General features: G+C 37.6%; 1 protein-coding gene across 11 annotated transcripts in view; it reads right to left on the minus strand.

The window, feature by feature from the left end:
• Positions 1-14,946, minus strand: part of LDB2 (LIM domain binding 2) — a 374,702-nt gene that overhangs the window by 140,129 nt on the left and 219,627 nt on the right. For all 11 annotated transcript variants that reach the window (XM_040064762.1, XM_040064764.1, XM_040064759.1 and 8 more), the window contains one exon: positions 2,223-2,325. In XM_040064762.1, coding sequence (XP_039920696.1) covers positions 2,223-2,325 — 103 coding nt within the window. The remainder of the gene's footprint in view (positions 1-2,222; positions 2,326-14,946) is intronic.

Here is a 14,946-nt window from a genome sequence, read left to right on the forward strand (position 1 = left end):
CCATTACTGTCTGTGCCTGCAAGAGTAAGAACAAACAATTTGTCTTTTCTCTTTCCTCTCTGCCAGTTGCAATGTGTTTAATGCTCATGCTAAAGAATATACACACTAGTCAAGGAGGCAGGTGTCTTGCTGGAGACAGCATAGATGAAGAAAAGGGCACTTTTGTTTCACTGCTTTCAAAACTCCATGTTTGATGCTGCAACCATGTGCCACGCTCACCTAACAAGAGCAACCGTACCTGGTCAGCAATTTCACCAACTTGGAACAGAGGTACTGGGTGTCGTCGTGGTTTTTGGGAGATGCCAAAAGCATCCATAAGAGAATAGCAGAGCATGAGCATGGCTTGGGCAAGCAAAACAGAGACCAGTAAGGGGAGGAAACGTCTCAACTCCTGGACATGGTTTTGTACACAAAGTTCCCAGCTAGGAAGAGAGACCTACTTTTAATATGCAACCTCCACTCTGCAGCTTCCAAAGGCAAAGCTGAAAATGTCCCCAGGCAGAGACTTGGACAGCACAGAGGCCTAAAGACTGCTCTCAAAGCCTTCTCAGAAAGCAGTGGAAGTCTCAAACTGGAACAACCACAATCATGCTCTTCAGAGTTTCACTAAGTTGGAATACTGCTCATGTCAAAAAGCATCACTAAGACTGTAGTTCAGTATTACATAAATATTAACTAACAAAGGAAAAGAAATATGAATTAACAGCAAAGAGCCTTAAATGTGGAGCTTCGATTCCACATGCTGAGAATAAACCAAAAGCAACAACAGCTTGTGCAAAGGTCAGAAATTAAAACCAGCGGAAAAATTCTGTGTACTAGTCACTTTTAAAATCATGACTACAGTAACTTGATCTTTCAATCATTATTACCAGCAGCAGTGCTAAGAATCACAGTATTACCCCATGCCAAACTGCCCCAGTTACAGACAATACAACCATTATCAAGCATTTGTGACAACAGGAGTATTTTACACGTTGACAAATTCTTTCATATGCAGCACTGTTTTCCAGAATTACAACTCCCTCTGATCTAACTGGACATTAATTGCTTTTTTTCTGATGTATCTGTGCCTCCTGGACTGATAACACAACCAGCAAATCTGATATCTGACAAGTTGACTCAACCTAATCAGGACAGATCAGCTGTTACCAATGTTGCTATAGGCTGTAATTTGAGGACCTTTAGAGAGTTATCACTTGCTTTGAAAGGCAAGAAACTGTAATTCTGTCAACACTAATCCCAGAAACGTGCGTTCAAAGTGGTTGTTATTTTTTCTCCAGAAGAAGGTAACACTTGTCAAATAAATACCTGAGATAATTGATAATAGGAATTAGAAGTACGTGAGTGATATGCTGACAATCAGTCACTCTCATGAAAAAGAAGAATCTCACAAGATTCAGAACATTAAGTAGAGAGCACAATCTGTCACCATGAAGCAGAGGTCACTCTGAATGGAGTCAAACAATTGGTAATGCAGATTTTCAGTGTTTACTTCTCTCTCTATTGCTTGGTGCTGAAGCTGAGTGAATTATTCACTTCAAACTATTTGTTTGATGAATTTTATCTCTTTTTGCTTCTCAGCGTATGCAGGCAATGGATTCCAATGCTATCACATTTATTCACTGCTTCACTTATATTCAGGCTTTCATTTAGTGCTTGATTGAGAGTATTCTAGACTTTCACTGCTGCTCAGACAGCATCCAAAGCTGGTCCTTAATGTGTGCAAGCAGCATAGATCCACACAGTTGATGCAATAATAATTATCTAGGATATAGGTTTTAATTTGTTGGTTTTTTGATTCCGCTTTAATTTTGGAAGCCCTTCCAGCAAAAATACTGATATTTGCTGCAAAGTTCCCTTTCTGTGAACAATTTTGCCCACAAGACTCAACACTTGAATTTTCACAGAAGATAAATTACCAAAGAGTGCAAGCATAGGCACAGTGCACATTAATTAAAAAAAAAAAAAAAAAAAAATCCAAAGATTATACTTTATTATTTGCTTAATTCCAGTAGGAAAGAATTTATTTTCATGTAACAAAACTCAGAGGAATTCCATAAAAAATGGATTCCCAATTCATGGAATTCTTTAATGTAACTTAATAGTCACTGAATATACACAAGTGACTTTGTCATTGCCAAGGCTGCATCTGTCTTGTACAGATAAACTGTTTTTAGAAACTCAGTACTTAACATTAGAACAAAAAAATATGCATTTCTTACTGTATCGCTTTGGTCCATCTTCCAAACAAAATGAAAGTGTTAACGTTGCATCATCTTCAAAAAATTCAGTTGCAAAGGCATCCCACCAGAGGTTGTCACTATCCTAGGAAGCAACAGATCATTCACTTAACAGAAGGCAAAATGAAAATATGTTCATCTGTTGTAAAAGAAATTCAACAGGTTCACACCTAGTTTGGCTTCTTTACCTATGGTTTTGGAGTGCAGATGTCTATATGATATTTCAAACTAATTTTCCTAGATAAAGTTCTAGTTCTAATTTAGGAAAAAACCTGAAGTGTTTAATTTACTGTATAAGAAATTGTCTTTCATTTTATCCAGCATACTAAATATATAAAAACTTTATTTTCCATAACTTTTTTTTTAACGAATGTTAGATATGGTTTTATAAATCAGTTGTAAATAAAGCAATTATGAGTTTTCCCTTCTTTTCTGAGCTGTGTGTCTCAAATGCTTGGTCCTAGTAATGAAAAATCCCTCAGTACTTAACTCTGTAATGCTACATAACCTAACCATCAGCACAAGATGACAAGAAAGTTATTTAGAAACTAAATATAATGGCCATTCTACTCCACTGCATTTAATATAAATACAATCGTACTTCAGGTTGATTAAATGCCAGCTAGCTACTTAAATGTAATTGTTGTGAGAAATTTTTACTTTTAAGTGTGATACAAGAAGTAAAAAAAAATATGTTAAAATGACTTGTGCATACTTACAGTCATACAGATAGCTGGAACATGACAATTATTAAAATAGTGAACAATTTAAAACATACACCAACACAGCACTACTGGTAGTTTCTTGACTTTAACAATTGAACCAGGTATTTTCAGACCTGGATGATCAACAACAGGCACCCAAACCTCAATGTCTAGCACCTGAGCAAGTGGTCTGGCTTGCAGGGGTTTTCACAGAAGCTGGGCAACACAAAACCCATCAAATGTTTCATTCAAAAGTTATGGATAAATTTATTACCTGGATTAGATTTTTTTGGTTCAGTTTCTTCTGCTCCTTTGAGGCCCTGAGACCTAAATCACTTGTAGCACACAGTCAGTAACAAAGCTGGAAATACACTTCTGAAGATGCCCCAGCTGCACTCCTCAGAGCCACTCTATCTCACTCACAGCACCTTCCTCTCCAGTGTGTAAGGCCAGGTTCACTCAGCACAGTGAGGCCTGAGCTCTTAATGCCTGAGCAATATAGATCTAAGCCTGAAAACATTTGTGTGCTTCACAGGAAAAAAATCCTGAGATAAAATGCCAATTTAAAAGGAAATATGCATCTATCATATTCATTATGTACATTTGTGGAGCAATCTGGGGACTTTAGTTCTGCTGCTGTATTTCCTGATGATGTTACTTTTGGATTCCACTCCAAAATGTTAAGCAAGGTATACTTCCTGTCTCTCAATTTCTCTTTGATTTTTTTGTCAAGCATCCAATAGAGAAATGGTAAGGACAGGTTTTAACAATCTGGTTCCTACCAGAGACCCTAGAGAGACTTTTGTCTGAATCAGAGCCTGTAATACACTTTCCTTGCCAAGGCTCATCCCACCTGGCAGTGACAGGACCATACAGCCCTGCCGTTCAGTCACACAAAGAGGTATCAAAGCTGTCCCCACATCTCAGAAATCTGCTGTCACAGAGAGTTGTTCTTTCCTGGTGCAAACCCAATGAGTGTTCCCATGTGCAAGCACTGCTGTCTTGAGTAGCCAAGCAGCCACAACAGTAAGCATGAAATACACAGTAGTAAAGCATGAAACATATACACAGGTGTTCAACACACCTCTGCATGGGGCCCTGCACCCAGCACAGCCTGGGGGTTGCATTACAAGCCCATACAAGAGTGTGTCGTCTAACAAGTAGCTATGAGCTCCCACTCTCTGCCATTTGACTAAAGAGAGCCTCCAGTACCATTTAACTTTTTGGACCTACATAGGGAAGGAAAAGCGAAGGGAAGAATTTCAGCAATTCTACACATCACATTTGGGGCTCTTGTTAACGCAGTAGTTGAGTTTTACTGGAGCTGCTCATGCAGCACCCAAAGACGTGGGAACAAAAAGGAGAGCGTCACATAGCCAGGATGTAACTGCACATGGGAAAGCTAAAGAAGAGCAGGGAAAGTGCAGGGCCTCACCACAAAACCACACATATCTGCACTCATGCTGGCTCCCAAGAAGTCTTGAAAGCAAGGAAAATGTGGAAATAGAATTACTGTGGATTTCCTCCCCAGTTAGATGAAATATCCAGACTCTCTCACAGTTTGAACCCAGCCCAAGGTCTTTATCTTAAGTTTTTGCATATTTTAGGTGAGGAAGAAGGAAAAATATAAAATGCAATACCCCACTCCCAGAAAGAAAGAAAGAAAGAAAGAAAGAAAACCTGACTTTAAAAAAGAGTATTTAAATCCTGTCAACATTGGAAATGCTCTGCTGATTAATTTTCTGCCCCACTCTAGTCACAGGTGGGCCCACATATCAAAGCCACATGTGAACAAACTCAAATGAGGTATCCCCAGCCAAACCAAAATAGGATCCAGTCATTAATTTTTTTTTTTTTTTTTTTTTTTTTTCCAAAAAGGAGATGGTGAAGGCAAGGCTGCCCTCCGGCATCTTTAACTTATGCTTTGACAGGTTACGGGGGATTTTGCCAGAGTAATTATTTTTCTATTCAACAATAATGAGAAATTACCATGGCAACCTCCCTTTCACGTCGTGCACTCACATGCTCAAACATTGAAATAATGGCCTAAACATAACAAAACAAAAATAAATCTCTACAAATATTTTGCATTAAAATAAACTTAAGGAATAGGTCACAGGAGAGAAAAGGGCAGAGACAGCCAGCAAGTTGGGTCAGAAGTAAAGATGCCATGCGGCTGTAGCCAGGTACCCAAGCTTCAAAACTACTTCTTCCACAAATGTCATTGTTCCCTCTGATCCCCTCCACCCCTGGTATTATTTGTAATTTGAAGCATGGCTCAACTCTGAATAGGGTCTCCAAGTAAATGGAATCGTACTGTTTCAAGATTTTTTTCCTGACTCTGATTTCTTTGGGATAGGTAATCAGATTTTAAGCACAATGATGCTCTTTTCCCCCCCTTCCATCTAAAAGTCCCGTATGTTCACCTCACATACTTACATGTTTATGAGTCTGCAAGCTAAATGAGGCTTTTCCACTTGCCTGTGATAAATCTTGCAACTGGAATATGAGGCCAACTGAGACTACAGCATTTTCTCCAAATTCCTTTATTTTTGTTTCATGACTTGGAAGGCGAAATAGACTGATGTAAAAAGTCAATACATGAAATCATTCCTGAAAAGATGCAGATACCCTGCAGTACAGAACTGAAATTCGATATGATTTTGATAGATTGGAGAAATGATCTGAAATGAAGATGAAATCCAATACAGTAAAGTGACAAAAGTACAAAAACAAAATGGGGAATAACTAGCTAAGCAGTACTGTAGAAAATGGTCCAGATCATAAAGCATGTATGTCAGCAATCAATTGGTCTTGGAAATAAGGGAAATGTCTTAGGTACAATGCCCTTCCACTCCAGCAAACACATCCCTGGAAAGACTTCAGCTGGAATAGTCTGTCCACTTCTGGTGTACTATGGCCGAGTCTGGGCCACCCACTCTTAAAGAAATTAGCTGAGAACCACAGGAATCAATGAGTTTAAAGACGCATGCAAACAAACCCACCAACTCCAAAAGACTCAAAGGAAGAAAGGCAGAAGGATCTAGCTGTGTTATGTGTCAGACAGAAGAAGCTCACGGGAAACATGATGACAGTCCTCATATGAAAAGATTGCCATAAAGAGGAGTGAACACCTGCCCCTGGTGACTAACACAGATAGAAGTAATAATTGGTTCAGTTTGCTGCCATTGCAGGTTAAGTGGTTTAATGCCCTGTTACAGATTTCTAGGCTAATGTTTTGCAGAAGGGAAAGAACTGAAGAGCACAACTGCTGTGTTCCCAAGGGGAGTGGATAGAAATCCTGCTGCCCATGAGCCTCTGGCAGAGCTGCCCCTGTACAGCAGCTCCACAGCTCATGCCCAAGAGAAGCTGAATTTGGAAAAACGTGTTTTTTCCCTCACATTGCTTTTGGCTGCATGTGTGTGACAGGTGTAAATAGTATATTCAAGCAGAGTTATGGAAACAAATAGATACGATTCTGAATACACCCAGGAAACACATCTGTTGTGAAGTCAGAAATTTTTATTAATAATCACTTTTTAGGGAAAACCCAAATTTTAAACATCAGTCTTGGCATTGGACAAGACAAAAATAAAAAGAGAGAGTGTGCTTGGGAGCTTACATTTTTCTTCTGACATCTGCAACCCTTCTATATTGACACTTACTATTTTCAGAACTCTATACATCTACATTCGTGTTGGCAACATATAAGTGTCTCATATTCTTTTAAGTTAATGTTGCACAAGGAACTGCTGTCTCCCTAAGGAAAGAATGGCATTCCTTCCCTCCTCTTGTTCCTTGCAAATTAAAATGCACTTGAGCTTTCAAAATGCAGTTCAAGGTAAGATTTTGCCATTAAATACACGTGGAAAAACTCCACAGCCATTACAAAACACAAGTATCCAAAAAAAAAAAAAACAAAACAAAACAAATAAACCAAAAAAAAAACCCCAACATTGAAGTTCAAAGTCAAAGCACTCAGACAAACCATGAAAAATAAAATATCCAAACCAATAATTTACTCATTAGTTTTAAATTAGACCAATCTTGTGTTTACCTAACAGATTTAAGATTCTGATACAAATTGCACATGCATAAACAATTAATAGGAATCTATACATCTTACTTTTGTAGACTAGGATATTTGAGTACTCATCTGTAGATCTGGCCCTGCAAAGCACAGTGGTTTTGTAATCTGGCACAGGGGTTTTTTGTTACTTGTGTACATGCAGTATGGACTACAGATACTGAGTCCTAGATTGGTTTTCCTGGAAACAGTATGAACAGAGTGAAAGACTGGAATTCTCATATGTATGTAGGTGGGAAACACATATATGGCTGTCTGTTATACAAGAAGATGCCCACCTCTCTTATTTTCCCAGTATCCTTGCTAAGAATGTGTGGTACCCTGTAGTTAACAAAAATACCTGAAAACGAGGACCAATCTCAGTGTTACTCAGGAATGGTTTTTAAGAACCATTTCCACTGCTTTTCCATTTGTTATCCTATCTCATTTATTTTATTTCAAACATAAAACATATTTACACAGAATTAAATATACCTTTAACCCTGCACATACTGGAATCTTACATAATCTCCATCTCCTTTTCCCTGCCAGGAATGCCCGACTCTATTCCTTCCCTTTGTTATTTCACACATATTCACAGTTTTAATGGTGTAGCTTTTTTTAATTTCACTTACTGGTGTGGCTAGATTCCACCCCTCAAACAATGTGTAGTAAAACTGGCTGAAAGATTTTAAGACTTGGCTTTGGTCATAAGTAGTCTTCTGTTCCATTATACATGTGCAACTTCTTGCCAAAACTCTGCTCAGTGCCCAAAACATATCAGTCTCTTCAGCTCACTTAATAATTAATTAAACTATTGTTTACATTCCACTTAGGAACTTATCTTCAATTGTACAGTAAAGAAACAACACCAGGTTTCTGTTTTATTGAAAAGGCAGAATATAGTCATGCAACAGATCCCCACAGCAATACCTCCTCAGAGAGACTGATAGGGGTGCAAAATGGGGGCAACATCTCTTTTTCTCATGTAAATCTGGAGTAGGTTTAAAAATCCAAAGGAATTCCAGGGAAAGGCCCATAATAGGGAGTTACTCTTACACATTCACTGAAAATGCCTAATATATCAAGGATCCTATTTTTATTGCCTGTAAATCAGTATACTATCAGGCAACAGAAAACCAAACATTCATTATTTGATTTCAGATACAAATAGGAGAAACAAAAACAAACAAACAAACAAACAAACAAACAAACAAAAAAACAAACCAAAAAAACAAAAATAAAAAGGAAGGAAAAAGAGAGACTTTGCAAAATACACAAGTTTATTTATGCCATTTTCTTCTTGCACTCTGAACACAGGCATATGAGACTCAGCATCACTTTAGCAAAACCACTGTGCTGTATTGACACTGGCCATACAACTCAGCTTTGCAGATATACTGCTTTGAGGTAATGTCACTTATATGTCACAAATAGCAAGTCCACACTGGGAAATTTTACCTGGGGTTCAGATTAACATGCTGACACTAAAACAAGGACAATAAATATTTTTCTTGTGTTCAGTAGGATGGTTGAACCCTTCCACTAACGTATCCCCAATTTAGATACCTTTTGTTAAGAGTATTTGTGGAAAATACTCACTAGGCTGGCAAATAGCAAGACCAGTCTACACACAGCTGTAAAAGAACAGTTATTCCACTACATCTAAACCACCCAATTTTTCAATCTACACAGATGCTACATGTATAACAATTTGGATATCCATTTAAAATTGTAGTGCTTAAAATTACAGAGATTTTCAACTTAAGTTGCCTGGAAAGGATAAGACAGAGACATACCTGGTTCAGTCTAATAACAGAATCAGAGAAGAATGCCAGGTCTAAAACCTATTATTTGTCAGTCTTTAAATTTTACTGAAGCTTGTGGACAAAAGAGAAATGAATTCTTAAATATCCACTCTGTGCGTATTTGACTATTCACCTGAAGCAGACAGGAGATTGCAGTTTAATACTTGTCTGTAAGCAGTACAGAGCAGAAGGAGTTAACTTATGAAATGTGTCATTTCACTGGCTTCTTTAATTTGAATTCATTATTTCCATTCCTGAAACCTGTGCACAAGACTGGATAGGAGAAGGAAGTGGGGGGAAAGAGTAGTAAAGCTGGGCTTAAGACACTCCACTGCCAATTCCTCACTGCCAATGTGGCATCATCCTTGAGATTTCACAGCAATATCATCATTGACCAGCAGAAGATGCTCTTCTGTCCTTTTAAAATATATAGGATAAAATTGCACTTGGTCTCTAAGGATAAGAGCTACATTCTGTTTGTGAGAACAAAAAGTCTGGGCATTAACAACCAAATTGTGCAGTTTTTAACAGAAATATACACTTCCACCCACAGCAGAGTATCTGTTAGTGCTTGCTATATATACAGTGCATACTAAATCCATATTCAAAATTGTTTTAAATTTGAGCCCTTTTTTCAATAGGCCGGAAAATATCTCTAGCTGGCTGGAAAAAGTAATAGATTTTCTTAGCAGTATTCTCAATCCATGATCATTGCAGAAAATAACAGACCTGAGTTTTGTGTTTATCAAAAGTGATCCAGAGTTACATTTCTCTATTCTGCCAGAGAATACCCCACAGCCTCTGCCTTTGAGAATAGTTTATAGAGATGGAATATTAAGTGTGTCTATTATCTACTGTACTACCGTCAGCCATACAAATGTTCTTATTTTATTCTGACATTTTGACCTGGTTTCTTTTTTACCTTGTTTACTTCCATCTCTAAGAGTAAATGGAAGCTGCTATGCCATCTATCCGAATGAAAAGGCAATAACTAGTATTGCCATGAGTGAATATAGAGCATCAAATATTATGTGTCACTAGGGCACAGAAAAAACCTCATATTCCCAGCAATATTAGTAAATTAGTCTCTCTAGGTCTATCTACCCAACTGCACCAGCTCCCAAGGCTCTAAAATTTAGTGAACACAAATCCCTTTATCATTTATTAGAGTGAAAATAAAATTATTACTGACAGGATCTAAATACTACACTGGAACATGATGAAGACAGTCCTTGATACCTCTATTCCACACTGGACTGTCCCATCTCTTCAATTACTGAAGTCTCACAAAAGCACCATGTGTATTGGAGACATGTACAAAGCTGGGACCTTCAGAGGCCCCTGATTCTCAAGAACTACAATCTAAACTATGATCTAACACACTGTACTTTGCGAGGTCATAAATGGCTCTCCAGATGAGTTAAAAAACTTATTCTGCTATTTATTTTCCCTTATTCTCATGTGAATATGGCGATCCAGTTAGGAAAGGGAAACACAGGTAAGCCAAGCCATCCTTCCAGTTACATTCTGGAATCTTCCAGAAGTATTAGATAGTGAAAGGGCTAGGTAATGCAGCTACAAAGAGTAGATTTGGTCATAAGAAAAGATTATATGGATTGAAAAGACATATAGGTGAGGAGATGTATATCTCTATATACACAAAGAAAGCTTGAGAGGGATTATTTACAAGGGTGGGTAGTGATAGGACAAGGGGAAATGGCCCTAAACTGAAAGCAGGTTTTGATTAGCTATTAGGAAGAAATTCTTTACTGTCAGGGTGATGAGGCACTGGCACAGGTTGCCCAGAGAAGCTGTGGCTACCCCACCCCTGACAGTGTTCAAGACCAGGCTGGATGGAGCTCTGGGCAATGTGGTCTAGTAAGAGGTGCCCCTGCCTGTGGCAGGGCATTTGGAAGCAGATAATCTTTAAGGTCCCCTCTGACCCAGACCATTATAGACAATTCTAGCACAACCCTACCCTAGAGGACTTTAAGAAAACTCTTGCTAAGCCTCAGCAAGAGACTTTTAAAATTAAGGTTAAAAATGCTTAAAATTTTGCTGTGCTGAGATCCACCTATGCTTTTGTTGGTCTGCAAGTCTAATTAACTCAAAATTATGACTTCCTATTAAGCTCTGCTACCAGGTAAGAGCATTTCAAAAGTATGGACAGCTCTAACCAAAGAGCTGTTATTGGGAAGGTACAGGAAGTGGAAAAGATCAAGTATATTGTATGTTCCATCTCCTACAGAGCACAGGTAATCTCATGTGCCAAAATTTATTTAGCAACAACTAGTCAGAAAAAGAGAAAACAATAAAGAGAGAAGTATTGAAGAAACCACTCTTGTTAAAATTTACAACCATATCTACACTTTAAATTAGATATTGCTGCATTTAATTGTTTCATAATAGAACTGTGGGTTTGGGTGTTCAGGTATCACCCAAAGAAACCATAAAAGCATTGTATAATTCCAGCCAGTACAGAGAAGTAAACATAAGGCACCATACAGAAATTTTGTCAAGAAGCAATGGTAAAGCACAAATATGAGTTTTTTGTTATAAATAGGTAATATAAAAACCCTCTATATTTTTGCTACAAAAACTGTGCATATTCTTTAAGCCAAAAAAAACCCCACTGTGATAATTAACACATAATTTCATGAAAGAGTTACAGTGACCTGCAAATTATGTCCCTTAAAAGTTCATTCACTTTTTTTACTCAACCCATATCAGAAGCCCCCCTCTTGTGATAATTTTAAAGGATTATTTCTTTAGTATAGTAAAACTACACTCCAAGTTAATTGTTGTGTGCATTCTGTACTTACTAGGACTAGTAATCACAGTCATTTTTGTTAGCTGGTGATGTCAGTCTATCTGCAAATATTGTCTGTTTTCAATGTGTTTCAGAATCTAAATTCTACTTAAGAGAGGGATAAGAAAAAAGATAGTGTTGAGGTATTAAGTTATTAAGTCTGTATTTTAGACTCTACTTACTTGTTACAGTTTTCATCACTACACCACAGTATCATCTGCAGTGGCCATTTGAACCACTAATCAGCTGCAGCTATCAGATGCTCAGGTATTTGAAAATAATACAGCTACATTTACTACTTGTAATTTTTAAATATACAAACACATGTGCATTCAAATTTAATCAAACATTAAGGCAGAAATTTTCACAGCTAATGAAAAGACTTATGCATTCATTTTCCATTAAATTAAGTGGAAATCAGATGTTGGAATATTCTATGCAAGGCTCCAAATCCCAGCATGGAAATGGAACTTGTTACATTTGCTAAATCAAAGCTAGAGGGTGACAACAGGGCTGGGATTCATCTCATCCCAAGACAGTTGTCTAAATTCATGTGAGATAAAAAGCCTCACGGAGATCTCTGTCTCTTCACTGTCTGTAGAGGGAGCCTAGAGAATGGTGCAGTCTAGCCATGTAACTTTTATAGGGATAAAGGTGGGTAAGATAAATCCTATTCTATATACCTACCAAGAATTTAAAAGTCAGGAAGAAAACTGATAGAGGCTTTGAGAGCACGGTGAAGGACAAAAATATGTGAAAAGCTCAGTGAAACAACTGTATCTACTTTGTCTAGATTTTTACAGTCTTGGCAGGAAAACCTATAAATGATGTTCAAGATTTTTGCTCGCAGTGCACAAAGATCTCCAGGCTGCCAGGTTCCTGCTGTTTCATATAAAAAGTTCCAAGTGGCAGACAGAAGTTGGAGAACTGGTTAAAGATTTCTGCCAGTATGAAATGCTTTAAATGAAGAAGATGTGATTATTTGCCTGGCTTCCTAACTTTACTCCCTGGCTAGCCACAGTTGCAAGCCCCATTTTTTATTTTTTTTTTATCTCATACTGTATTTGGATACAAAATTCCTGTACAAAATACAATTAAACTAGAGACAGAATTGCTCATATAAATCTTCCTACATCCTAGGTAATCTGAAATATGAGGAAATCCTAGGTCAAGACAACGCATATCAAATACGGACATTTCTCATGCTTATCCTGTGACTGTCAGATCACTCAGTTGCTCCGTTTCTGTGGTGTAGCACTACCCTTCTCAAGCACATAACCACTACTGGGCATCTATAGCCAAGCCTGATTAACCAGGGAACAGTAATCAGGAGCTCAGGTTGCTTTGACAAGGTGAGGATGAGTTGGGCTCCAGACACTTGCATATTCTCAGTGTACACAATGGTTTGCAAGTTTTGGTGGTGAGAAGCACCAAAAGTAGTGGCACTTTTTAAACTGGCATATACATCTACAAATTAAAATTCTGATTCAAATGGAGATGTCTGAATCACCTACTTGCCATGAAAAACCTACTTAGAACCAAAACTTTTACTGTTATTGCTGCTAAAATATTGTAGAACAGTGTAACAGATCACTGACAAGGCTGTTATGGTTGCTAAATCAAAGGATATACTGTACTGAAAAGCACTGAAAGAAATATAGAGAGAATGCAGCACAGAGGTTGTGATAACAGAGCGGGTTGGTGTGTTTGTTTTAATAATTAACTTTAAATTTTCACTTCAAAAGAAATGGGAGAATTTATGCACGCCAAGAAGTGCTCGCTTTCAAAACTCGATCTTCACTGAGCAAAGTAAGTAAAGCTTTCTTCTAAATGGCATCTCTTATCCTGTCAACCTCATTTAAAGTAAAAAGGCATAAATAGTAATAATAAAATTGCAGCTTGGTGAACAATTCCTTTACAGAAGCCAGCTACTGCATACTGTAACAAATTAAAAACTCCAAAACTCTATGCAGGTCCCCAGAGAAATGCTATTTAATAAAGCAAACACTGATATTGAACGTGACAGAATTCCATTTGCTTCAGAATCCCATCCAACTGAGTTTGGCTGCAGCTGAAGCAATTAGAGAAAGCTGTGATTTAATGATTATGCTAAAACCCTAGACAAAAAAAGCTCTCACCTACAAAGTGGCCACTTAGCTATATCACTACCACTAGAATGTATAAAAATCCTTGTAGGATTTTGTTTACTGTCAGTCAACTAGTAACAACATGAGCAATTATTTACTAAAAATGTCTATTTACTAGCTACCCTACTGCTTAAACATGAAAAATGTATAAGTCTAAATTAAACAAAGTAAGCAAAGCCAAGTATGAGCTATATATGTCAAGGAAATCACCCACTAAGGTCGTCCTTGTAGCTGAGACCTGATATGATCCAGTTGAAAGCTTGTAACAGGTACTTTTTTTTTTTTAAAAAAAAATGTCTTTATGTTGTATATGATAATCTACTGGGGCCTCACCTCTGGGTCTGTAAACATTTAATGAAATTTTAAACATCTTTTCATTGCAACACTAGCCTCCTATGAACTACAACCAATCACTTCAGACCCTGTGGACCTGTTAAATCTGTAAAACTGATTCACTTAAGATTTCTTAGTTTGCCAGAAGTGGTATTTGGCCTTTCCTGTTTTCTAGTGCCATCAAAATTTCTCTGTGTAAAGTTGCAGGACATAAAGAAGTATGAAAAAATTACAATTTGGAAGACTTGCTTACAGAAAACTTGTGATTTTTCTTGGAAATTAGGGTCTTTCTTGGTGTGTTCCTGCCAGCCAACAAGCTACATTATGAAAAAATAACTAATGGTCTTTCCAATTTTTCATTTTCATGTTAGTCAAAGAACCAACTAAGTGACACCTTGGACTGCTGATGTAGATTTTTACCCTCAGTGCCTGCCAGGTGAAGGCATCTCCTGACAGAGAGCAAGCAAAGATTTTGAGAAAAGCAGTTTCCTTCCTCCCCAACTAAGGAATAGGATCTAGAGACATGGTGCAACTACAGACTAAAAAAAACCCTACCAGTGTTAATCCAAAATGTTTAAAACCAGAAAGAATATGAATCTGTGAGAAAGCTCAAATACACAGAAAACTATTTTAAGAAAGAAAACAGTTTTGTATAACATGGGTAAGTATGGACAAGGCTGCTGCAGGGGAGACTGGAATAACTTAAAGACCTCACAGAAGTGAACCTATCGAGCAGCTCAGACCTATTTTCAAAAATCTAAATCCTCCTATATTAACAATAAAATGTACTGTGGGCATACCATTCTTTGTCTGTTTTGTTACAGTTGTGCATTTCTAAC

The sequence above is a fragment of the Hirundo rustica genome, chromosome 5 (genome assembly GCF_015227805.2).
Source record: "Hirundo rustica isolate bHirRus1 chromosome 5, bHirRus1.pri.v3, whole genome shotgun sequence".
NCBI classification, from domain to species: Eukaryota; Metazoa; Chordata; class Aves; order Passeriformes; family Hirundinidae; genus Hirundo; species Hirundo rustica.